Source organism: Zea mays, chromosome 5 (genome assembly GCF_902167145.1).
Source record: "Zea mays cultivar B73 chromosome 5, Zm-B73-REFERENCE-NAM-5.0, whole genome shotgun sequence".
In the NCBI taxonomy this organism is placed as follows: Eukaryota; Viridiplantae; Streptophyta; class Magnoliopsida; order Poales; family Poaceae; genus Zea; species Zea mays.
Genome location: NC_050100.1, coordinates 16,396,699 through 16,420,584, shown reverse-complemented (window position 1 = coordinate 16,420,584; position 23,886 = coordinate 16,396,699). Strand labels below are relative to the sequence as shown.

Here is a 23,886-nt window from a genome sequence, read left to right as displayed (position 1 = left end):
AACTGTCATCCGCTCGGTCTTTCTGTGGCTCTATCGTGTCACATGACTGCAGCTGTTCTTTTCTATGATACATATCCTGATGAACTCCTGTATATCTCATCAGCTTGCGCTGCCGGAACGTAGACAACATCTATTAGGGCTTGTTCGGTTAGCTCTTAATCCATGTGGATTGAGTGGGATTGGATGGGTTTGAATCCCAAACAAGTCAAACTTCTTCTCACTTTTTTCCAATCCCATCCAATCCATGTGTATTGGGAATAACCGAACAAGCCCTAATGAATTTAAACTATCACAATTAAAGTACATCCATGAACCCCTGCCGTGACCAAGGTCAATTATGCAAAGATCTTGAAGAGAATGTTTGTTGACGACATATACATGATATAAAAAAAGGTGGCTTCTTTTGCCGTCCGTGTACTGTTTCAATAGGTCCTTTAAATGCCCTCACATTTCAGCACAACTGCACAAAGGGCTTTTACATGAATTAGACAAATTATTATGTATGACATCACATACTCCACCCAGTTGGTTTTATATACACCATATCTACACACTCCAACAATGTATAAATTGACCTGGCTCGTGAGCAGCATACATATCTTGCAAAGTTGCATCCACGAGATCATGCTAGCCGAGCATGAAAGAAATAACAGTCAGTTCCGTCTTCCCCGGCTGATAACCAATTTTCTACAGCTGATGGACAACCACCTTTTGAGTAACTGTCATCCGCTCGGTCTTTCTGTGGCTCTATCGTGTCACATGACTGCAGCTGTTCTTTTCTATGATACATATCCTGATGAACTCCTGTATATCTCATCAGCTTGCGCTGCCGGAACGTAGACAACATCTATTAGGGAGCTGTGGGTTCGGCCGTAGAAAGCGTACACAAGAACACCCAGCAGCAGCCATATGCCAACTCTCATCCATGTGTCACCACTGAAGAACACATTGGAAATGAGCAGTTCAGACGAATCACAAAGAGAGAAGACAAGTCAGTCATTTACAACCAGTATTTCCTTACATAATAGATTTGATACTAACCTCAGGTTTATTAACAGATACGTATTTATCAGGATACACAAAACTGGTAGCACTGGAACAAAAGGGCATGTGAATCCTGCAGGAAACAAATCACAGATATGTACTGTTCAGTTCAAATATACTAGTAGGCAGTGCTATGTAAAATTGTTAGCAGTACCTCCGGAATGACCAAAAGAGTGCCTGCCAGCATCTTGGTCGATCCAGGAGAGCAAGCTGAGGCCAGCCAGAAGGAGCACAACTCCAATGGTGCAGCCAATACATATCGGGAGACTGATACAGGGCAAGATACTTTATTTAGGACAATGAGTTTTTCTATGTTTGTTAATGCAATAAATTATAAAGTGGCCAATTGAAGGTGCCGGCCTACTATCTTTTCAGACAGTAAGAGTCATATGGTACTTACAAAGGCAACCATGTGGCAGAGGCTGAAGAAGCAAGGATCAGAACCCCTACACACACAGACCCTATGCTTAAAGAGGCTATCTTTCGGCGCTTCGTCTCATCCATCTTGCCTAAAGAATTAAACATGGAAATTCGTTATAGTTAGCTAGCTGAAGTAATACTCCCTCCGTTCTTTTTTATTTCTCGCGGTTTAGTTCAAAAATGAACTAGTGGGCGACAAATATTCGAGAACGGAGGTAGTATCTGTTGTGGAACAACGAAATTGAATAAAACTCGAAAGCAAATTTGTATTACCTTTATGCAGTCTTTTATCAATGAGAGGATCCTTCACTGATTCTACTACCACAATCACATCCTTTGTCTGAGATAAGTTACAGTTCCCAACTCCAAGAAGACCCCTATCCCTTTCCTCATCACATTCCTGGTTCAAACAAAATGATTCTTGCATAGAAGGCGGCAAAGGGACCTCATCTGGAGGGACATATCTGAGTATCAAGATCGAGACAGCAACTATGGTGAATGCAAGGAGTGTGCCTACACTGACCTGCAACCAAAAGAACATGAATTTTATTTCACTCTGCCTTACATGATTTGTAATGCTTGCATGCATGTACAGTCCTGCAGGAAGTTTATGTTCCATAATCCGTTGTAAAAATGGCTATGATTATACAAACAATCACAGAGAGCTGGTTCCTTACCATTCCTGCTAACTGTGAAACATCCATTGCAAAAGCCAGAGCAGCTGCACAGATGCCAGTCACAATTGTGCTCTTAACAGGTACTTGAGTTTGCTTGTTAACATCAGAGAAGAAGGATGGCAACAGACCATCTCGTGCCATGGCCATAAGTATTCTAGGCTGCGAGAGTGAAAATTGAAATCATGATGAAAATTGACACAAAGTATTAAAATGTCATCTACCTAATGCTGATGTGGTGCCCCATAGTACTACATGCCTACATCTTCGCTCACAGATGTGGAATGGCAAATCAAATTTCATTGCAGCATTAGTTGAATGAGATTTGATTGAAAATGAACGAATGGAGGCTCAATGTAACTGATGGATAATGTTGAGTTAAACATGGAATCCAAGGTGCTATTGATGAACAAACATATTTTACAATAAGAGTCTGGAGCCAATCAGTTTGGGCTAGTTACAAGGCTTAGGTTCACAACTTATTGCAGAGTGACTGTCAATAGAATGAGAAGTTCAAATGCACTAAGATCAACTCAAATTCAATCGCATTTTCAGTCACTGGGTCTCATTAGTCATAGTCTGCTTTTAGCATACCTGTGGAAGAAGTGAGCCCATCAAGGTCGAGCAGAGTGCAAGAACAGCACCACTTGTCACAACGTACCTAAAATTAGATGGTAAAGTCTGTAAGCCGATGACTGGTATACAAAAGAGGGTAAACAAAAAGACAGGACTTACATAGCCCATTGCATTCCATGCCTTGCAAAGGCAGATGAAATAGGAGTATCTGGATCCATGGCAAAATATGGCACCAGCCCAACAATAACAACAGAAACAGCCATATACAACGCACAACAAATAGCCAATGCAACTCCAATTCCCAATGGCAAATCTCTCTGTGGATTCTTTACCTGCAGGGGTCAAAAGGGGTAAAAACGAATGACACTTGTAAAGGAAGCACACATCTCTAGCAGATGGGACTTTCCTAACCTCTTCAGCTGTACTAGCGACTGTATCAAAGCCTATGTATGCAAAGAAGACAGTTGCTGATCCAGCAAGCATTCCATTTACTCCATGTGGGAAATACCTAGAAAGTTCAGATACATATGAGCACACCACTAATTAAACCCCCCAATAGAAAGGAAGCATCCAGGCCTTTATGCATTACCCGTCAGAAACCTTGTAGCCCACCCATCCTATTTGGAAGCCAATATAACTCCCAGCTACAATAACAAATATCATTACACAGGCATTGAGAACTGTTACGACTCCTTGTGCAAATGAACTCTGCAACAATTCAAATATAATAGCCATAAGTGGTTCTGTATTTTTGGAGAAGAGGAATAAGAACTCAACTTATGAATCGATCAAAGTGGCAACCTCTTTAATTCCCACGCATAGTAAAACAGTGACAACAAAAACAAGAGCGGCTGCACAGGGATCAACAATGATATCAAACCATGGAAGCTGATGGCGTGCTAAAATCCATGGCACACTATCCTGTCCTCCAAAAAACAAGGCCTGGAAAAATAAAGAAAGTTCATTAAACCAGACCCTATGATTCAAAGCATTGACTGAATACAATTAAAACAAGCTAGATGCTAGACAAATCACACTTACTAAATTTGGAGATATACCACGGGCAACAGCAGACCCACCAATAGTATATTCCAGCACTAGAGCCCAGCCAATCAACCAGGCAACACTAGGTAAATAAAACGACCATGTGAGTTTATTCTAGGCATTGTTTATAGATAGAAAACTTGATTTGTAATTTAGTGTTTGGTTCCGGAGCCAGTTGGGATGGAGCGGCTCCGTGCCTCCGTCCGAAAGATTTTAGGGAGCCGGATGGTTCAACATTTAAACATAATTTTTATTTTTTATAACCACTCTATCCTACATGTAGGGGTGGTAATGAATCACGATCCAAATGTTTCTTCATAATTTGTTAGAGGCCTAAATTATTTTTAGTTCAAAATTAAATAGAAATAGAGCCCGATTATAATCCGATTCGATCCTTACAGTTTATAGTGTAAAATTTAGAACTCATTGTCACCTCTACCTACATGGAACCAATCCAAACAACAACAAATTGGGAGCAGAGCGGCTCCGTCCCACCGTACTCCGGAACCAAATCCTACCTAAATTTCTTCATTTGGATGTTGATAAAATAATACAGTTCATCATACTTATCCAAAAAGAGCTAGTATTTCAGATCATAAAATAATGTATATTTACTCATGGCTCAGTGACTTACCCTTCTCCAACACAGATGTATGAATAATGGTAAGCACTTCCAGCTGAGGGGCAACGACTAGCAAGCTCAGCATAACAGAAAGCTGAAAGCGCGGCTGCTATTCCAGCTATCAGAAATGAAATTGTCAATGCTGGACCAGCGTGCTCCCTAGCAACTGTTCCAACAAGAACATATACTCCTGCTCCAACTGTGGAACCAACCCCTGACAGAACATATAGGTTCACCATGAAGTGAAATGATTGGAAAACTCTATTACTATAGAATCTGATTCAGCCCATCGAAGTTTTCACTTTGAAGAACAAGAAGCATTGAAGTAACCTATATCACTGTACATTGGTAGAATTTTGATAATTTATCTTTGCACAAACTTAGTAGAGTAATTTATCTTTTCAAAGGAGTGGACTATTCCCAATAGACCTAAAACCCATTATGAGTTGTGGGTGAACAACCATGATTTATATGGTTGAGCAAGCATAGGAAAGATTGTTGAGAATAGTCTCACATTGTGATTTGTGGGCGAGCAAGTATGATTTATAGATTGATGGTTTGGGAGTGTTGGCCCAACGAACTAAAACCTATCGTTGTGCGTTCGGGCGTGTGTATCGCGGACCGACGTTCTAGGTGTTTGTGCGGGTGTGCCGCGTGTGCAGGCGACCTGGCGTCTGGCGAGCGCGTCGGCAGTCGGGTTCCATTCAAAGGAAGAAGAAACCGCACCGATCGCGACCAGCTCCGGCACGTTGAGCTCCTTGGCGAGCTGCGGCTGGCCCTCGGCGCGGACCCGATCGGAGTCCACCTGCTTCCGCCGCATCAGGCTTCGGAACCTGCCACCCCATCCCCTCCCGCCGCCGCCGCTGCTACCCGCCTCCAGTGCCATCAAGGTCGCCGGCGATGCCGAGGACGACGACAAAGAACCGGCCTTTCTGGCCGGATTCGATCAGAGGGCGGATAAGGGCATCTGGTTCCGCGGATTTTACGCGGCGGCTGGACGGAGCGAAAGACAGAGAGGAGGGCGAGAGCCGAGAGGGGTGGATAGGGACGGCAAGAGCTCGGCCGTCGGCCGCAGCTTCCCCCTCTCACTTGTTTCCTGGTTCCCACTGGCCACTCGCGTGCGTTCTTATGGTATCTCTGTTGGAAACTTGCTGAATTCTTTATATTGTGATACACGTAGAGGTTTTTTACTTCTACGGTTCTAGTTCTACCGAGCTGCTGTTCTTCGAGTTGAAAGCTCTACTAGAACTGCGGATAGAAATAGAAATGTTTTACTCGCCGAGATTCAGATGCGTTTAACTGATCGACGAGAATCTTGTTTACCTTTCTTTACTACACTTTTCTGCAGAAAAAATAGAGGGACTGATGGAGGGAGATATGCGCAAAATTCTACCTTCCAACCGTGGCGGAAAAAATCATATGTATTACCCAAAAAATGGAATTCAATTCATCGACGTCTTTAAATTTGGAGTATTTTGGTTACAAATCAAGTCCCGAAAAACATTTGAAGATGGACTCTCTCTGACTTAGGCCATAGGCCATGTTTGAAAGCACCTAGTTTTAAAAAACTGGTTTATAAAAATTAAACCGGTCCCAAACATACATTTATAACTTAATTTATATTCTTAATTTTTTAAAAAATCAAGAAATTGGTCTTCCCTAGCTAAAAGATAAAAAAATAGTTTCTTAAAACTAAGATACTTTCAATCAGGGTCTTAGATTTAGATGCAAGTTCTGGCTAGTATATATTCATACTATCATTGTACTAAAAAATTATCACTGGTATAAAAAATTTAATCAGGACCATAGCATTTCGGAGAAACCCTGCAAACCGTCTCGAATTTTTTTTAACCAATATCAAGAAAAACCAATCAACAGATTTCAATCCTTTCCCAAAGTTTTGCTCGTCGGAAAAGAACGGCACATATTCTATTGTAAACCAAAACTTAGTAATTATTGGAGTAAACTGTTTTTTTTTCTCTCTCCCAAATGGTTGTGGTCTGCCAGGTTTTGGCAAGACATTATTTTTGGCATTTTTTTAGAAAAAAATAGTTAGAGATGCTCTAAATGTTTTATTTCGAGGAAAAAACACTCACACGAGGACAACTGAAATGTTTTCCAGCAACGTCGTTCCATGTGACGATAGGATTCAATTAGTGCATTGATAGACTTGAATTATACTTATATTTCCATTCAGCATGTCTAACAAAGCAAGCGGAAATGTTCACTTTGACTACAATAATCAGATAGCAGAGTAACCACTCATTTTTCTATTAAAGATTTAAGAGGTGTCGACCGCCGGTGGCTTTCTGGAGAAGGACCTAGTATTCTATAGTAAAACCGGGTGTTTTATCCTGGTAATGCTGTGTTGTCCATAGTGTCTTGGTCGTATGTTCATCTCTGCTCGCGCTCATTATAATGGATGGTGTCGGCGGTATAGGTCCTGGTGCCATCATTACTGTATACTGCCTCTACGCCACTCCAATTCCTGCACTTCGTAGCCTGGGCCTCGGCGTGGCTCGTCATGTTGCAGGCCATGTAGATAACTTGCACTCTCAGACCTAATCTTAGTAGGTCATGAGTGTGGCGTAGGCCGAGGGGTTGCAGCCTCGCAGGTCATGGGTGAAAGGCGGATTGATTCTGTACTGCTCAGTGTCGGACGTAGTTAATGTGGTCGACCACTTATGACAGGTCAGTTTAGAGCTACGCAAGGAATCCACTTAAATGGCTTCCCTTTGGTTCGTCCGGTTCCCCTCTCTAGCTCAACCATGCCCGACCTCGGGTTTGGTGCCGTTTATTTTGGGGAGACGTTTATAGGATAGAAGATTCCCTTATTCTCTTACTGACTAGTGGTCTTTGATAGTCTGAAGGTCCTTATGCTCTATCTGTCCCGTGTTCTTTAGGGGCCTGAGGATCTTTTTTCTGACAAGACTATTTCTTTACTTCCCTATTGATAGGTGGTCCTTGTTAGTTAAGTGATGTGCTTTCTCTGACCGGTGAGCCTTAGAGGTCTGAGAATCTTTTCTCCGACACTAATTATTGTCTACATTCAAACACCCCTAGAAAACAAAATAACATGGCCTCGGAATGAGCCAGCGATGACGAGCGGATCTTTGCTCACGTGTTCCACGCGGCGTGGATGTAGCCTGTCGCAGAGGAGAGAATATGTAATAAATATATATTATCCACTTTCATCGCGAGATATTATTTGCAGCAGACTAGACTAGTAGTGCTACGTCTTTAGTGAGAAAAGGATGTTTTCGGCGTCTTTGCCTTGTTTCATGAACCCAATCGATTGCAGGATCTTTTAGGTTAGGTGCATGAGAAATTGAGAATGCCGATTACTAGAGTTGTATCTGCTACTTCAAGTGAAACCATCGCCAAGATAGCCAAATTCCAGATGGTAGCTTATCATTTACTCTGATCCTCCCGTTAACATTTTTTATTCTTAAACTAACACTTTCAAAATCAACCTACAAATCACTCTCTCCGTTACAAGTTATAAGACGTTTTATTCTTTTAATATATTATTTTTATTATATACTCACTCTATCTCAAAATAGTAGCCGTTTAACCTCTTAATTTTTATATCTATATTTAAATGGATGGTGATAAATCTAGACATATATGTAAAACATATACATCAAATATTTATAAATCTATTAATTATCTAAAACAAAATTTAATTTAGTGTATTCAAGTGCATAAGAAATTATGTACCTAAAAACAAAACATCTTATAATTTAAAATGAAAATAATATATTTATATGTTTGATTTTGAATATTGGTTATATATAAAATTGTTTTATAATAGTATATCTTCACGATGTAGTGCAAATAAAACGTCAACCAGATTTCTACTCCTTTAAAGCGTCTTTTTGCTCCTCACTATTGCCCACGTATATTAAACCCAATTTCACACCTCACCGGTGGTGGTGCAGTTGTGTTGGCCGTTGCAGGAAAGTAGGACGATGGCCAATACTTCGTATGGGGCAAGGCACATCAGTTCACCTTTGGCCTTAGCGTGTGGGAAGGGAGGACTAGAGCGACAACACCACCACCACCACCACCATGGCGACAAATAAGGGCATGTACAGTGGGTGTCTTAAGTTGTGTCTTAGAGTGTGTCTAGGGGGGTAAATGTAAAAAATCTCAAGACATGTATCTTGACGAAGACACAGTGTCTTAGCTCTATATTCGAGACAGGAGACTATCTGATTGGTCACTTTAATTTATTGAATGTTCTGATTGGTACAATGAATATGGTAAGACACATGTTTTAGACATGACCACTGTATTATGTTGTGTTTTAGTTGTGTCTTATACTTGGAGTACCGTGCAGCTGTATCTAGGTTGTACATGCCCTAAGAACCTAGACAGGCGCGCCACCCACAACATCGCGCTCCATTGATTTGGCCACCACTTTACGCCGCCGCCACTTCGACCACCTCACCAATATGTCGTGCAGGCGCGCGATGGCGTCCAACGACGCCATAGTCAAGCTTGGGTAGCTCAGCGGTCGACAAATGGTAGCTTTATAATAGTAGATATTAGTTGTTGGTAAATAATTTGTGAGATATTAAGGTCAATAATAATATATATGTGTTATTCGTTTTCATGTAATCATTGTGTACTAACATTTTACCGAATAATTTGTGTGTCATCACAACGTACATACATTGTATTAGTTATTAACAAAGTTAGTGTTTTGGATACCAAGTCAATATCTCGATCATTCACACAGGTGTTATCAATTATCATACCATCACCCAATTCGCCAAAGTGTGCTCTTATTTTATACTAGCATATAACTCGTGCTAACTTTACAATCATAGAGGCATTATAGGAGAGGAGATGAGGGATCAATGGTGGCATTGACGCGAGTGAGTGAGAGTGGGAGGGGCAGTGGGGTCGCGGGATCGCGGGGGATGGGGGATGATCCAAATAATATTGTCTATTGGATTTGAGTGCGTAAGGGAGAGGGGGTTATCCAGCGATCTGAGCCATTGGTTTTGATGGTGTGTTAAGTCTGAGTGTAATTTGTTTCTTGGATTTAGTAGAGGTTATGGGGTGGGTGATTTAGTTGGGTGAGTTTTGTAAAGTTTAAACTGTTGGATTTATATAGTGATGATGATGACGATAATGATGAAATAAAATCTTTGACATGGACCACACATGGCCATGTTTGCTTTGAATGTTACTGTTGAATACTAGATGTCTCACTTTTAAATTAGGATTAATTATATACATGACATTCAACTTTTACAAAAGTAGACAACTCGTTTATTTTGATGTCATGGAGTGGCATGAAAATGAACTAGTTTCTAATTTTTTTTAAATAAAATGAATGGCATGTTTCCATCCGACCTTTTAAAATATGTGAGAGCTCCCAAAGAAGGGTTTAATAGGTGATCCTTAGAATGACTTAAAATAACATAAACTTGGTCTAATAATAAAGTTAGTACAAATTAAAACCAAGTTTGGGTGAGAAGAAGAGAGAGAAAATTACCTTCACTTGATTGCTCCTCCAGGATATGAATGATTCTAAAAGCAATATTACAAATGAGCAGAGAGCACTTAAAGGAAGGAAAAATCGCAATAACGTAAATGAGATAAGAAACACGACAATTTTTATCACGTGGTTCAGTCAAGCGTAATATGCTTGCCTACTCTATGTTGTAGTGCCCTGATAGACAAGGGTTGCACTCAACCCCTCTCAAGCGATCACAAAGATCAACTTGAGTGTCATAATCTTCTTTTATCACTTATATCATGTTTGTGTGGAATCTCCACAACTTGTAGTCTCTCGTAGTCTTACAAAGAATCAAAATCACAACTTAGAGTAAGGGAGGGAGATAGAATAAACACAAGAGCAAATCATAGCAACACACGCTAGAAACACAAAGACAAGAGTGTGAGTACAAGAATTCACAAGAATAGCACAAAACTGACGCTCATATCTCACTAAAAACACTAGATGACGTGGTCACAAAGTTTCAGAGTGTTGGTATGCTCTTAAGGTGCTTGGGTATTGATTGAAAGCGTCTAAGAAGTCCTTTTATAACCCGAATGGGCCTAGGAGTCATTGCCTCCTCCAAATGGAAACTAGAAAACTTCCTGTCTGTGGTAGCATCGGACTAGATCCGTGTGCCACCAGTCTGAGATCTAGTTGGCCACCTTCTATAGCTAACGGGCACCAGACCATCCGGTGATGTCAGCTAGCCGTTGGTCGTACGCGCGCCGTTGGAGAGAACTGTTGGAGGTGGTCCGGTGGCACACCAGATCGACTCCTGTTCACGGTGATTTTTTAAAAGATGGTTCTTATTATTAAATTGGATAAATTTCAAGATTAAAGGATACTATTCAACTAAGGTAAGATAAAGTTGATAAGAGGCCAAGTGTGAAAACTTCCTTTCCTTTAGTTGATTTATTATTCTATCCTTTAGTAGGATGTACCATAGTATAGGTTAATCTCCTTGCAATATTAAAATGTTCAATAGTGCATATAACTTTGACATCAACCATATGTGTGCACTAATTTAAAGGAATTTAATCTATCCTTATGGGTTTCAAGAATGATGATTCATTTGTCATCGACATATAAGGATCATCATTTGTGAAACCCTCTCTTGTGTTTTAATGCTATCTTTTCTAAGTGTTTTAATAAGGTCCTTCCAATTTCTTTGAAGATGGATTCAAAATCTACAAATATAAAAGTCTTGGTTTTTTTCAATCATTGAGTTTCAATGGGTCTCATATCAAGTATGATCGAACCAAGCAAAGATGAATGAAGTTCAAGATCACTTGGTTGGATGAAATCATAAAGAGAAAAGAGATCACAGTAAATCAGGAAGGGAGTTGAATTATACTGTAAACCAAATAATGAAGATGTGGTGACATAACCATATAATATCCTTCATTATAAGGTTTGAGGTTCATATAAGCATGCTTTATCTCTCAGGACTTCAATTGATATATTTTCGGTTCTTAAACCTTCAATTGGTATAATTTTCATCGTCTATGTAAAGCATGTTATGTTAAACCAAGATATAGTGCAAACATCTTCTTTAATCTCGTATTGTTGATGTGCATAAGTGTACTTTGTGTACTCTTGCATGCATAAATTGAGGGAGAGTTTAGCCTATATCTTGTGAGACTAATGATTTATTTCAAGTTCATGTTGTGTAGTCTCACACCTTGGAGAACATCAAATGAGGATGAATGGTTTCATAGAAATGAAAATGAGTTTCTCTTGAACCTATCAAGAAAATGAGTTTCTCTTGATTGTTTGAAGAGGATAAGTTTTTCTTTGAAATGTCAAGCCTATCAAAAGCTAAGATAGAAATTCATGATTATAATGGAGACCATGTGGCGTAGAACAATGGTGTGTCACTCTATGAACTATTGTATTACATTTGTGTATATAGGCTCTTACATGCTAGTGCGTGCACGTATATGCAATATCTTAAGTCACACCATAAGGTTGCACTTGTGGTGATGATTAAACAATCTCTAGATATTTGATTAATACCTCTTGTGGTGATGTCATAAGTTAGTCTTAAGTCATCTTAGTGAGGTATGAGTCAAACATGCTAACTTCTCAAGAATCTTGGCTTAAAATATTGCATATCATGTCTATTAGTATACCTTTTGCTTATGAGAAATTCCTTCAATTGGTATAATTTCACATTTTCATACTTTATTTGTACCAAGGTTCAAATTGTAGAACTTAATCCCTTGGTCTCACAAGTCCAAGTGCATAAGCTAAACAAGTATTCATCACTTGTATGCACACATTTAGGGGAGAATGGTCTATAATTTAAATCTTTGAGACTAACTTCATTTTCAAGTCTATTATGTGTGTAGTCTCAAATTAGAAAGGAATCTTCGGACAAAGACAATCGCTTCCACTGCAAATCGTGATGGGTATCAAAGATTATTTGCTCCAATAAATGTATCTTTTAAACATTTCATAAGAGAATGAGTTTCTCTTGTATATGCTACTCCAACGTCATCTAAAATTGATAAATACGTATCACGTCCTTTTGGATTGCAAATATCTGAAGTAGCATAGCTTATAAATTCTCCTGTCTAGAACTTAATTGATTAAATAGTGCACATATGTTGCATGATTATGTTTAATTGATATTCCTTTTATGCCAATGGTGCTTTAACTTGCAAATAAGTACTCTCAACATGTATCAATTTAATTCATATATATGTGTGCACTAAAACTTGAGGAGAACTTAGTGTAATATGCAATTAGTAGCCTGCTTATCTATCAAATTATATCAATTGGTGATTTTCAATTGGTATTTTTCTTATATGATCACTAGTTGTACAATCCATATTTCTGCAATTTTCATGTTGCCTCTTATTGTGATAAGAAAATGCTAGGTGACATTTAGACTCCGGGCATTAATATTCACCTTCGATATAGTATGACAATCTTCATTTGATATCTTGGACCTATGTCACAACTATACCAACAAGAGCTTGCAAATGAATTCTAAACCCAACACAAGTTTGGAACACCCCCTTGAAAGGGTAAAATGCAAAGGTACATCACTTATGACACTTCTCCATTACCTTTGTGCCATTTAAAGACCCTTTTTCATGATAGTGTGTTCACATCTTGCTTAATCATAATTTCTACCCTTTGTATTCTTTGTATCCTTTTTGGAGATTTATGATAAAGGGGGAGAAATTTTGCATTAAAGCTTACCTTTAGTCTTATGTAACTAAGTGTTAGAAGACTTTTGAAAAGAGGAGAAATAATTAACAAAAAGGGGGAACCATAAGAAAAACATAAGATGTAGAAAGTTGATGAGTGCATAGTATGTCATGAGCATCACATTTATTTTATGACACACTGCACCCCATGAATAGTATGATATAAGTTGTCTCCATACTTTGACCCAAATATGTGGTTTTGGCATTTGAGTACAAAATTGGTATTTTCTGAAATGCACATATTTAGGGGGAGGAAATTATATCATAAAATTCAAAATCGTATTTATCAAATCCTATGTAAGCTTTAAATGTGTTGTCATCAATCACTAAAAAGGGGGAGATTAAAAGTGCATTCATCCCTTTTGTGAGTTTTGGTGATTTGGATAACAACACATTTAAAGGTCTAACAAGTTTGCTAAGTGTGAACAAGAAATTTAGTATGATGAACATACTTGAATAGTATATAATGATCAGTGAACAAAGATTCAACACAAAGTTAAATAACCAATGAGACAATGCAAATGGATATAATATGATCTTTGTATTGGTTTGAATATATATGGACAAGACCTGAGAAATCACTACATACATATGATCAGAATAGAGGTTGAAGTGATTAAGAGGATTGGTCGAGCCAAAGTGAATAAGATATGAGGAATCATGAATTGGCTTGACCATATTACTATTAGTCCATATATGCTTCTATGAGAATCAAACTAGAGCTTGATTGATCTTAGCATTTATATCTAGATGGCATTCAAGCAAGGTTCATAATATCGAAGAAATGATTCTCTCAATGGATGCTCAATATGATGTGACTCAATAATGGCTTGATAGGGTGAAGATAGCAAGGAAAGGGCTTCGAGGAACTAAGCGAAGGTGAAGACCAAGCGACGGCTTCTGGACCGAGGTACCATTGCTAAGGTGAAAAAGAGAGTACTTGCACTAAGTTGATGAACTAACCAGATATGAAGAGATATAATATGTTGATGCATCAGTAAGGTGACTTGAAGCCATGATTTGAACTCATATATGGTGAAATGGTACAAGTCACAAGGTTTGATTTGTGTTTGCTTCAAAAGGTGAGACAAAGATGTTTGTGATCCTTATGAAGCAACGCCATGGAGAAATCACACATGAGACACCAATTGCTCAATGAGTTTACTTAATTATATTTTATTTAACTTGAGTATAGGAATCGTCGTACTATCAAGGGGATCCAAAAAGAAGGTTGGTGTTTGCCAAAGCTCAAGCCTCTATATTCAAAAGCTATTTCGAAAAACCAAAATCCCTTAGACACTCTGTGTCTGACGATTGTTAGCATTGAGAAACTGAGAGTGTTCCTGTTGAAATGCAGTTGAGCTTCTTCAACTGCAGTTGAGCTTTTTCAGCCGAGTTGAACTTTAGCTGAGTTGAGCTTCTTCAGCTGCTTGAACTTTTTTAGCTGAGTTGAACTTCTTCAACTGCAGATGAGCTTTTTCAACTGCAGTTGAGCTTTTTCAACAGCAGTTAAACTTCAACTTCAACTATGAACCTCTCTGACCATACACCAGTTGAACTTGCCTTTGGGCCAGTTGAACTGGGGTTTTCTCTCCTAAACTTTATGGTCAAAACCAGTTGATTGGTCCCTAGGGGCAGTTTAATCGGTCTCTGACTCCTCTGCTCTGACTGTCCAGCAGTCTGCCAGTCAAACTGGCAAACAGGCTGGCAGGTCTGACCAGGGGCGGTTCAACCAGTCGCTGTCAGTGTGACTAGATTGTGTAGCAATCTGCCAGTTGGACTGGCAGACAGGCTGACAGTCAGACCAGGGGCGGTTCAACTGGTCCTCCCGGAAAATTCAGCCCAATAGCTAGTTTTGAAGCCTCACCTATATATACTCACTCCTACCTCTCTCCCTAGAGGAGAGCATGACTTGAACACCATTTCTAACTTGAGAAACACCTCCCACTCTCTCTCACACACCTCTTGCCTCTCCTATTTCAAATCTTTGGAGAGAAATCTTTGAGTGAGATTTAGAGCTGCAGTTTTTGTGCTTCATCTCCAAATCCCACTTGCTCTTTTTCATTTGAGTTTTGGTACTACATCGAGTTCTTTGTGGATTCATTACTCTTGGAGCTTCTAGCTCCTAGATGACTAGGTGTCTCTTGTGAGTCTCCAAATCTTGTGGAAGACCACAAGAAAGTTTGTATTACCTACTCGTTGGAGCAAAGATTAGTGTATGGGCTTGACCTTTGTGGGCGGCGAAGGGAGGATTAGGGTTGAAAGAGACCCGGCTCTTTGTGGGTGCCTCAACAAGGAAGTAGGGCACCTTTTGTGGTGTGACCGAACCTCAGGATAAATCTTGTGTCTCTTGTGTTCTTGTTCATTGTGTTTGTTCGTGTTCTTCGTTCTCTCACCATTCCGTGGAAGAATTGTTCATATCTTTTTGGTGTGTGGATTTTGATAAGTGCCCTTCTCAGATCTACTACTTTGAACCTTGTGGGTCATCTAGGACATCTCATTTACAAAGTTAACTAGGTGAATTTCGAGATCAAATCAGTTTTATATCTCATTTTTTAATTGAGCTCGTGCAAACCAGTTGAACCAATTTTGACACTGGTTGAACCGGTTTTACCTAGTTTGTTTCTAGTTTTTGTTGAAAAAGTTTTCGCTTGCCTATTCACCCCATTTAGGCAACTTTCACTAAAGAAAAATAAAGAGTGACTTACAACTCCACCATATCAAGCATGTACCATATAGGTCCCTCTCTTTTTATGGGCTAGGATGGGCTTGCGGAATATGTAAGAATTCACCCAACTTTTTATATGTTTTTCAGTGGATGAAGACTTCATTACCGCCTTGTTCGACTAGAAGGGGGTTGCGTCTTGTCGGCGTTTCGACCCCGGGGGGTCCCTGGACCGACGAGTAAATTGTCGCTGCGTGTCCCAGCCCAGATGGGTCGGCGCGAGATGGGACACAAAGGGGGGAGAACAGTGAGGGGAAACCGCGGCCTTCGTGTTGTCCTGCGCCCAGGGCGGATGGATGCGCTTGCAGTAGGGGGTTACAAGCGTTCGCGTGGGAGAGAGAGAGAGCGAGAGCCTTATGCGTCGGCCCGTTCTCCCGCGCGGCCAACCTTCTCGTACGAGAGCCCTGGACCTTCCTTTTATAGGCGTAAGGAGAGGGTCCAGGTGTACAATGGGGGGTGTAGCAGTGTGCTAACGTGTCTAGCAGAGAGGAGCTAGAGCCCTAAGTACATGCCGTCATGGCAGTCAGAGAGGTTTTGGCACCCTATTCATGTGATGTCGTGGCCGTCGGAGGAGCGCTGGAGCCCTGCGGAAGTACAGCTGTCGGGGCTGTCGGATTCTTGCTGACGTCTCCTGGCTGACGTAAGGGGCTGGGAGCTACCGTCGTCATGGAGCGTGCGGGGTGTCATCATTACTTGTTTGCTGGGGCGAGCCAGATGGGACGTCGGTCTTGTCCCCCATAGCCTGAGCTAGCTAGGGGTGGGGTAATAATGGCCCCCTGGCGACGTGGCCGGTCCGGACCCGAGTTTGGGCGAGGTGGCGATTCCTCCGAGGTCGATGAGTCCGAGCCCTGGGGTCGGGCGAGGCGGAGTCCATCGTCTTCCGGAGCCGAGGCTGAGTCCGAGCCCTGGGGTCGAGCGAGGCGGAGTTCGTCGTCTTCCGGAGCCGAGGCTGAGTCCGAGCCCTGGGGTCGGGCGAGGCGGAGTTCGTCGTCTTCCGGAGCCGAGGCTGAGTCCGAGCCCTGGGGTCGGGCGAGGCGAAGTCCATCTTCCGAGGCCGAGACGGGGGCCGAACCCTGGGGTCGGGCGAGGCGGAGCTTCCTATGTTGTCCGAGGCTGGACTTAGCCGCTGTCGACCTCACTCTGACGAGTGGCACGACAGTCGGAGCAGGGCAGGCGGCGCTGTTTTCTTGTCAGGTCGGTCAGTGGAGCGGCGAAGTGACTGCGGTCACTTCGGCTCTGTCGACTGAAGAGCGCGCGTCAGGATAAGGTGTCAGGCGATCCTTGCATTAAATGCTCCTGCAATACGGTCGGATGGCGTGGCGATCTGGCCAAGGTTGCTTCTCTGCGAAGACTGGGCCTTGGGCGAGCCGAAGGTGTGTCCGTTGCTTGAGGGGGCCCTCGGGCGAGACGTGAATCCTCCGGGGTCGGCTGCCTTTGCCCGAGGCTGGGCTCGGGCGAGGCGAGATCGTGTCCCTTGAGTGGACTGAGCCTTGACCTTAATCGCACCCATCAGGCCTTCGCAGCTTTGTGCTGATGGGGGTTACCAGCTGAGATTAGGAGTCTTGGGGGTACCCCTAATTATGGTCCCCGACAGTAGCCCCCGAGCCTCGAAGGGAGTGTTGATACTCGCTTGGAGGCTTTTGTCGCACTTTTTTGCAAGGGGATCGGCCTTTCTCGGTTGCATTTTGTTCCGGTGGGTGCGCGCGAGCGCGCCCGCCGGGTGTAGCCCTCGAGGCCTCGGAGGAGTGTTTTGACTCCTTCGAGGTCTTAGTGCCTTTCGTGATGGCTCGACCGGTCTGGTTGTTCCCTCATGCGAACTGGCCGTAGCCCGGGTGCATAGTCGAGTCCCAAGTTCTCGGGCTGGTATGTTGACGCTGTCAACGGTTTGGCCGGAGCCGGGTTTGCGAGAGCAGCCCCCGAGCCTCCGCACAGAGCGAGAGGACGGTCAAGGACAGACTCGACTTTTTTCATACGCCCCTGCGTCGCCTTTCCGCAAGGAGGAGGGGGGGGAAGCGCCATGTTGCCCTCAGAGGGCGCCGAACATGGTGTCTCCAGTGAGTTGCTAATGGGTAATCCGAGTGGACGCCCGTGCCCCATTCGTTAGGGGTCGGCTAGTGGCCCGGAGGCGTGCTCCAAAAGTACCTGCAGGTGATTCGCCGGACCCGGTCCCCTTTTGACGGGGTCCGAGGGCTCGATGCCTCCCTCTGGTGGGATTCCGTTACAAAATCGTTCCCGTCGGTCTCAAAAATGTCCTAGGGTACCTCGGGAGCGTAGCCCGAGCCTTGGTTATGTATCGAACGTACCCAGGGTCATCCCTCGCTCTACGTGCTCTGAGGTGGCTATCGAACCCTTCGGGGGCAAGCCTACGAACCCCTGATCAGTAGTGGGCACAGAGCCCGAGTGGCCTGAGGTGGCCGTTGAACCCTTCCGAGGGGCCAGCCTTCGAACCTCTGACCAGTAGTGGGCGCGGAGCCCGAGTGCTCTGAGGCGGCTGTTGAACCCTTCCGAGGGGCCAGCCTCCGAACCTCTGATCAATAGGGGGGCTTGGGGCCCGCTTCCTTCGCGGAGAAGGATCCCTTTCGGAGTATCCCCTTTCCCGGTCCCTGTAGCAAGAGAGAGAAAGGGGAAGAGGAAAAGGATACGAAATTGAACGACGTGGCATACCTTTTTTGAAGCGGTCATTATGGCAGAGGTGAAGCGTCGCCCGCTTCGCCTGCCAAAGGTGTCGCCTGTCCTGCCGCAGAGTTAATGCGACGGGACGAGTGATTCGCGGGGCAGCCGTTGTGCATGCGCGAGTCGTTCGAGGAACGGGCGTTTCGCCTTCGAGTTTTGGGTTTCGCGGCGGGTTCGGGTGGAGCATTGAACGGGTCTTGCCCGAGTCTTTATATATTCGGAGGAGGGTCTGGTGGTGGTTCTTTACTCTGCTGCTCGCCTCTGCTTAGGTTTCCGCAACCTGAGGGAATAGCTAGAGAAAGGAAACCCCGCACCTTGTCCGCCCCGCCGCCACCTCCTTCGTTTGGCGATGGCCGACCGGGTAACCATCGTTCTGCCGCGTGACCCATGGCCTTCTTCCACTGTCACGGTGGACGACCTAGAGGCCCTTGTCGCCGATGGCTTGCTGCGCCCCCTCTCTGATGTCCTGCGGCTGGAGTGGATGGTCCCTCCGAGCGGGGCTGACCCGAACCCGCCACTGGGGTATGTGCTGAGTTTCGTCTCCTTCCATGAGCGGGGGTTTGGTGTGCCAGCAAGCCGTTTTATGCGGGCGCTCCTGCATCACTATGGGGTGGAGCTGCACAACCTTAGCCCCAACTCCATCGCGCAAGCGGCCATCTTCGTGGCGGTTTGCGAAGGATTTTTGGGGGTTGCTCCCCACTGGGACTTGTGGACTCATCTCTTCTCCGCGGAGCCTTTTGCCTCGGCGACGGGGGAGAAGAGGGTCCGCATGGCGGTGCGGGCTGGTGGCTGCATCCTCCAGTTGAGGCAAGCGCGTGCGCAGCAGTACATCCCCGCCATCCTTGTGTCTTCGAACAAGGGGTGGCAGCGCAGGTGGTTTTACCTCCGGAATGACAATGGGAGGCTCCCGTTGTTTTCTCAACTAGTGGTGATCGCCGCTGGCAGCCATTGGCGCTATGGGGCCCCGCGCGAGAGGCAGAAGAATCTTCAGCCCCTTCTGGAGGCCTTGGAGAAGCTGCGAAAGGGAGGGCTCAACGCCGCGGGGGTGGTTGTCGCCATCCATCGCCGGAGGGTGCTCCCCTTAACGGAGCGACAACTGCTACTTTCGGAGATGACGCCGGGGGTCGGCTTGGAGGGTTCGCAGATGTCCTCGGTCCCCCTCTCCGCCGATGACCTCCACAGGCGGGTGGCCGATACGGTAGGGAAGCTAGATGCCGGCGCCCTCACCCAGCTCCCGATGCGTCCCGAGTGCGGGTGCATGTCCCTGGTGAGTGTCCGCTCCTTCTTTCTTGTGTCAGATTGCCCCTGGTCCTCTCAGCCAAGCCCTTTCATTCGTCTCCAGGAGCTGGGGTCTCACAAGCCTTCCCTGCCACCGGTCCCGGAGGACGCGGTGGACCGAGCCGCGCGGAGGGTTGCTACGGAGAGGAAGGAGAAGAAGGACGCGAAGAAGGCTCGGGCCCGCGAGCGGATGTGGGCTCGGGATGCCTTGGAGAAGCGTCGTCGACGGCAGGAGAGGGACAGGCTCCCGAGGGAGCCGTCGCCGGAGACGCCTGATGACGACGACGACGACAATGATGATGAAGACGACGACATGGTCGCCCGCCTTGACCTCAGCCCGGATCTGAGGCTGGGCCAGGGGTCGTCGAGCTAGCCCCCGAGTGGGCCGGTGCTGTCGGTATCCGGGGCGGGGGCATCAGGGTCCCGACCCGAAGAACAGGGGCAGGCCGAGGGGTTTTTTGACCCCTTGGCCCAGGTAGCTGAGGTGACCCCGGGGAGTCAGGCCGTCCCACCTGTGCCCCTAGAGCCATTGTCCATGCCGGCAGCAGAGGAGGCCGATCCTCGGGTCACCGTGTTCGCGCCTAGGCGGACCGTCCCTTCGGCGCCCGGGCGCCCGAGGCAGGGATGGCACCGAAGCCGGCAGCGGGGCAAACCTCGGCGGTGCCCGCAGGGGCCGAGGCTCGAGGGGCCTCCCCGCAGGCATGATTGGTCGTGGCCCGGAGTGGGTAAGTATCTGAGGATACTTCTGTCCCAGCGCCTTCTTCGTGTGTCCTGATCCTGCTTTTTCCCTTTCTTCCCAGCAAACGGAGGCACGGTTCGACCGGTCTGGCTCCCCGAAAAGCCCTTAAGACGGCGCCAGCTTCTGCAGCTGGTGCCGCACCAGGCCACGGCGGCCGACTGGCCTCTGCACAAGGTGCCCCCGAGCAGGGGGGTCAGTCGGCACAAATTGCTGTGGGGCGAGCTCCCAAGGCCGACTCCTCCGTCGAGGCGGTCGTCGTGCCGAGGAAGACTGCTGGCGCTGCTACGGCCTCGAGCCCACCAGACGCGTTGCCGGCGCTGGCACCGGCTTCTGCCGAGGTGGTTGCCGTTCTGGCTGTGGAGCCACCCGTCGCTGCACCAGGCCTCGGCGGCCGACTGGCCTCTGCACAAGGTGCCCCCGAGCAGGGGGGTCAGTCGGCACAAATTGCCGTGGGGCGAGCTCCCGAGGCCGAATCCTCCGTCGAGGCGGCCGTTGTGCCGAGGGAGACTGCTGGCGCGGCTGCGGCCTCGAGCCCACCAGACGCGTTGCCGGCGCTGGCACCGGCTTCTGCCGAGGTGGTTGTCGTTCTGGCTGTGGAGCCACCCGTCGCCGCCGACGCTGAGATGGTCGAGGCGTTGCTACTTGATGCCTTGGAGGAGGGGGGCGCAGAACCGCGACCCGTCCTGGGGAGCGGCAACCTCGTCCCCGTGCGGCGCAGTCCCGACGGGCGGCGTCAGTCGCTCCGGTTCTAGACCAGTGGGGCTTTGGATCCCCTCTTTGTTCTTGACGATGAGCGAGAGGAGCAGTCTTGGGACGGGCTTCGTGAGTGTGCCGAGGCAACGGTGGGGTCGCTTCGGTCGACCTTGGAGGTCCTTTGCAGGGACGTTCCCAAGATCCTCCAGGTAATGATTTCATGCATACCTTTCACATGACCAAGGCATTCTTCGTGACGCCCCGCTTCCTTTCCTCAGGATTTGACGGATCTGAGCGCCGCCAAGTCGTCGTTCATCCGCCGCGAGGCCGATGTCTAGGGTTCGCTGCGATCCCTGAGGGCCACGCTTGCCAGGGCTACCGAGCGCCTCTCCCAACGGAGCACCGAGGTGGCGGACCTTCGGTTGCTCTGTGTCGATCTGGGAGCAGGCAGCGGCGGCACGCGCAGAGGCACAGCGGCAGCAGTTGGAGCTTGGCCAGGTCATCGGCGAGCGGGACCAATCTCGGGGCCGGGCCGCCGAGGCTGAAAGCCGGGCTGAGGCTCTTGGAGTCCAGTTAGCCGAGGCGTCTGCTCGGGCCGGAGCCCTTGCGGCAGACCTAGCCGTGGCCCAAGCCGCATCCTCGGAGCAGCGTGCCCGAGCCGAAGGTATGTCTTGGCTGTTTTAAGATTTTGATTCAGCTTCGTTCCTCAACTCGTGTTTGAAGTCTTCTGCTTTGGCTGTTTTCAGAGCTCGAGTCTGCCCTCAATGAGTCCACCAAGGCACTTGCCCAGGCGGCCGAGCAGAGGGAGGCCAACCACGTGGCCATGTCTGAGGCCATCTCGGCCTTCTGCCGGGTCTTTGGTTTCGACGACGTCCCCTCGGGAAGCTCCCCTCAGAGTCACCTGCAGGCCTTGGGTGACCACGCGCGCGGCAGACTCCGCGAGGCGCTGCATCACGGCGTCAGGCGGGCCTTCGCCGTGCTCGCTTCCCACTACGACGTGGATCTGGAGCGGGTCAGCGAGGGGTATTGCCTTCCTGACAAAGATGAAGCTGTCCTGGCCAAAGTCCAGAGGCTTGACGCGACCACCGCGGGCCCAAGTGCGGTGCTGGCGACCACCTTCGAAGCAGAGATCCTCCCGCTTGCGCCGTCGTCCGAGGCCGGGGCGGATGTCGCCGAGGGTGGAGACGAAGCCGAGGGCGCGGCTCCTTCTCCGGGCGACACCTGATTCTAACGGAGCAGTTTATTTTGAATGCATATGTGTCTTTTGCGGCCGCCGAGGCCCGAACACTTTATCATCGTAATACAAGGTTGTGTCTCTTTTCCTCCTGTTTTGCGTATCCGGACTCGTTCGTCAGTAGCAGGATTGCTTACCCAAGTAAGAGTTATTTTTCACAGTAGGCGACGAGTGAGGTATCCGTATCCCAGAGGCGTAGGAGTCCCTCGGTCGGCCTTGCCACTTACATGCACTCTTATTCGTTTCTTGGGGGTCCTGTTACTGATATAGCTGGGAGACGCGAAAGTCGTTTTGATGGAAGACTTTTTTTCGAGGAAAATTTTGACGCGGAGGGGGTTCCCCTTTCTAGCCCCCGAGGGAGGGTCGGGCTTTGCCGAGGCAAGGCTGACCCTTCCTTGATGGTTAGACTTCATATGTAAACGAGGTATATGAACGGCTTGAAAACATCTTAAGGGTAGAAGCGACGTAGCTGTCGGATGTTCCAAGCGTTGCTGTAGACCTTGCCTTGACTGTTGGCCAGCTTGTATGTTCCGGGCTTCAAAATCTTGGCGATGATGAATGGCCCTTCCCAGGGGGGTGTGAGCTTGTGGCGCCCTCGGGCGTCTTGTCGCAGCCGAAGCACCAAGTCGCCCACCTGGAGGTCTCGGGACCAAACCCCTCGGGCGTGGTAGCGTCGCCGGGACTGCTGATACCGCGCCGAGTGTAGTAAGGCCATGTCCCGAGCCTCTTCCAGCTGGTCCAGTGAGTCTTCTCGGTTGGTCTGGTTGCGTCGGTCGTCGTAGGCCCTCGTCCTTGGGGAACCGTATTCTAAGTCTGTGGGCAAGATGGCCTCGGCCCCATAGACTAGAAAGAACGGTGTGAAGCCCATGGCTCGGCTCGGCGTTGTCCTCAGGCTCTAGACCACCAAGGGGAGTTCCTTCATCCGTCGCCTGCCAAACTTGTGGAGGTTGTTGTAGATCCTCGGCTTGAGTCCTTGCAGAATCATGCCGTTGGCGCGTTCTACCTGCCCATTCATCATGGGGTGTGCCACGGCGGCCCAGTCCACCCAGATGTGGTGATCCTCGCAGAAGTCCAGGAACTTTCTGCCGATGAACTGGGTGCTGTTGTCGGTGATGATGGAGTTCAGGACCCTGAAGCAATGGATGATGTTGGTGAAGAATGCCACCGCCTGTTCGGGCCTGATGCTGTTTAGGGGTCGGACCTCGATCCACTTGGAGAATTTGTCGATGGCGACCAGCAGGTGCGTGTAGCCCCCGGGTGCCTTCTGCAAGGGACCAACGAGGTCCAGACCCCACACAGCAAATGCCCAGGTGATGGGTATTGTTTGCAGAGCCTGGGTGGGTAGGTGTGTCTGCCTTGCGTAGAATTGACACCCTCAGCAGGTGCGGACAATTCTAGTGGCGTCGGCCACCGCGGTCGGCCAGTAGAAAC

The 23,886-nt window shown here is 47.0% G+C and overlaps 1 protein-coding gene across 1 annotated transcript; it reads right to left on the bottom strand.

Annotated features, from left to right (window-relative positions):
- Positions 1-337: 337 nt before the first annotated feature.
- Positions 338-5,462, bottom strand: LOC100285193 (uncharacterized). Its single transcript, NM_001158087.2, has 14 exons — positions 5,107-5,462; positions 4,393-4,594; positions 3,756-3,840; positions 3,516-3,656; positions 3,304-3,422; positions 3,126-3,222; positions 2,874-3,046; positions 2,733-2,799; positions 2,142-2,300; positions 1,738-1,987; positions 1,445-1,553; positions 1,199-1,311; positions 1,042-1,117; positions 338-936 (listed from the first exon to the last, which is right to left on the bottom strand). Exons 1-14 carry the CDS (start codon positions 5,264-5,266, stop codon positions 780-782), a joined length of 1,908 nt encoding a protein of 635 aa, NP_001151559.2. The 5' UTR covers positions 5,267-5,462; the 3' UTR covers positions 338-779.
- Positions 5,463-23,886: the final 18,424 nt, after the last annotated feature.

What these genes read in the sequence shown, in the direction of transcription:
- LOC100285193 (NM_001158087.2), bottom strand. Translation starts at nt 5,266, where the DNA reads ATGGCACTGGAGGCGGGTAGCAGCGGCGGCGGCGGGAGGGGATGGGGT. An exon ending in TCTGCCACATGGTTGCCTTT is followed by an intron (nt 1,312 to 1,444) that starts GTAAGTACCATA and finishes GCCCTGTATCAG; the next exon opens with TCTCCCGATATGTATTGGCT. An exon ending in TATCTGTTAATAAACCTGAG is followed by an intron (nt 937 to 1,041) that starts GTTAGTATCAAA and finishes TGTGTTCTTCAG; the next exon opens with TGGTGACACATGGATGAGAG.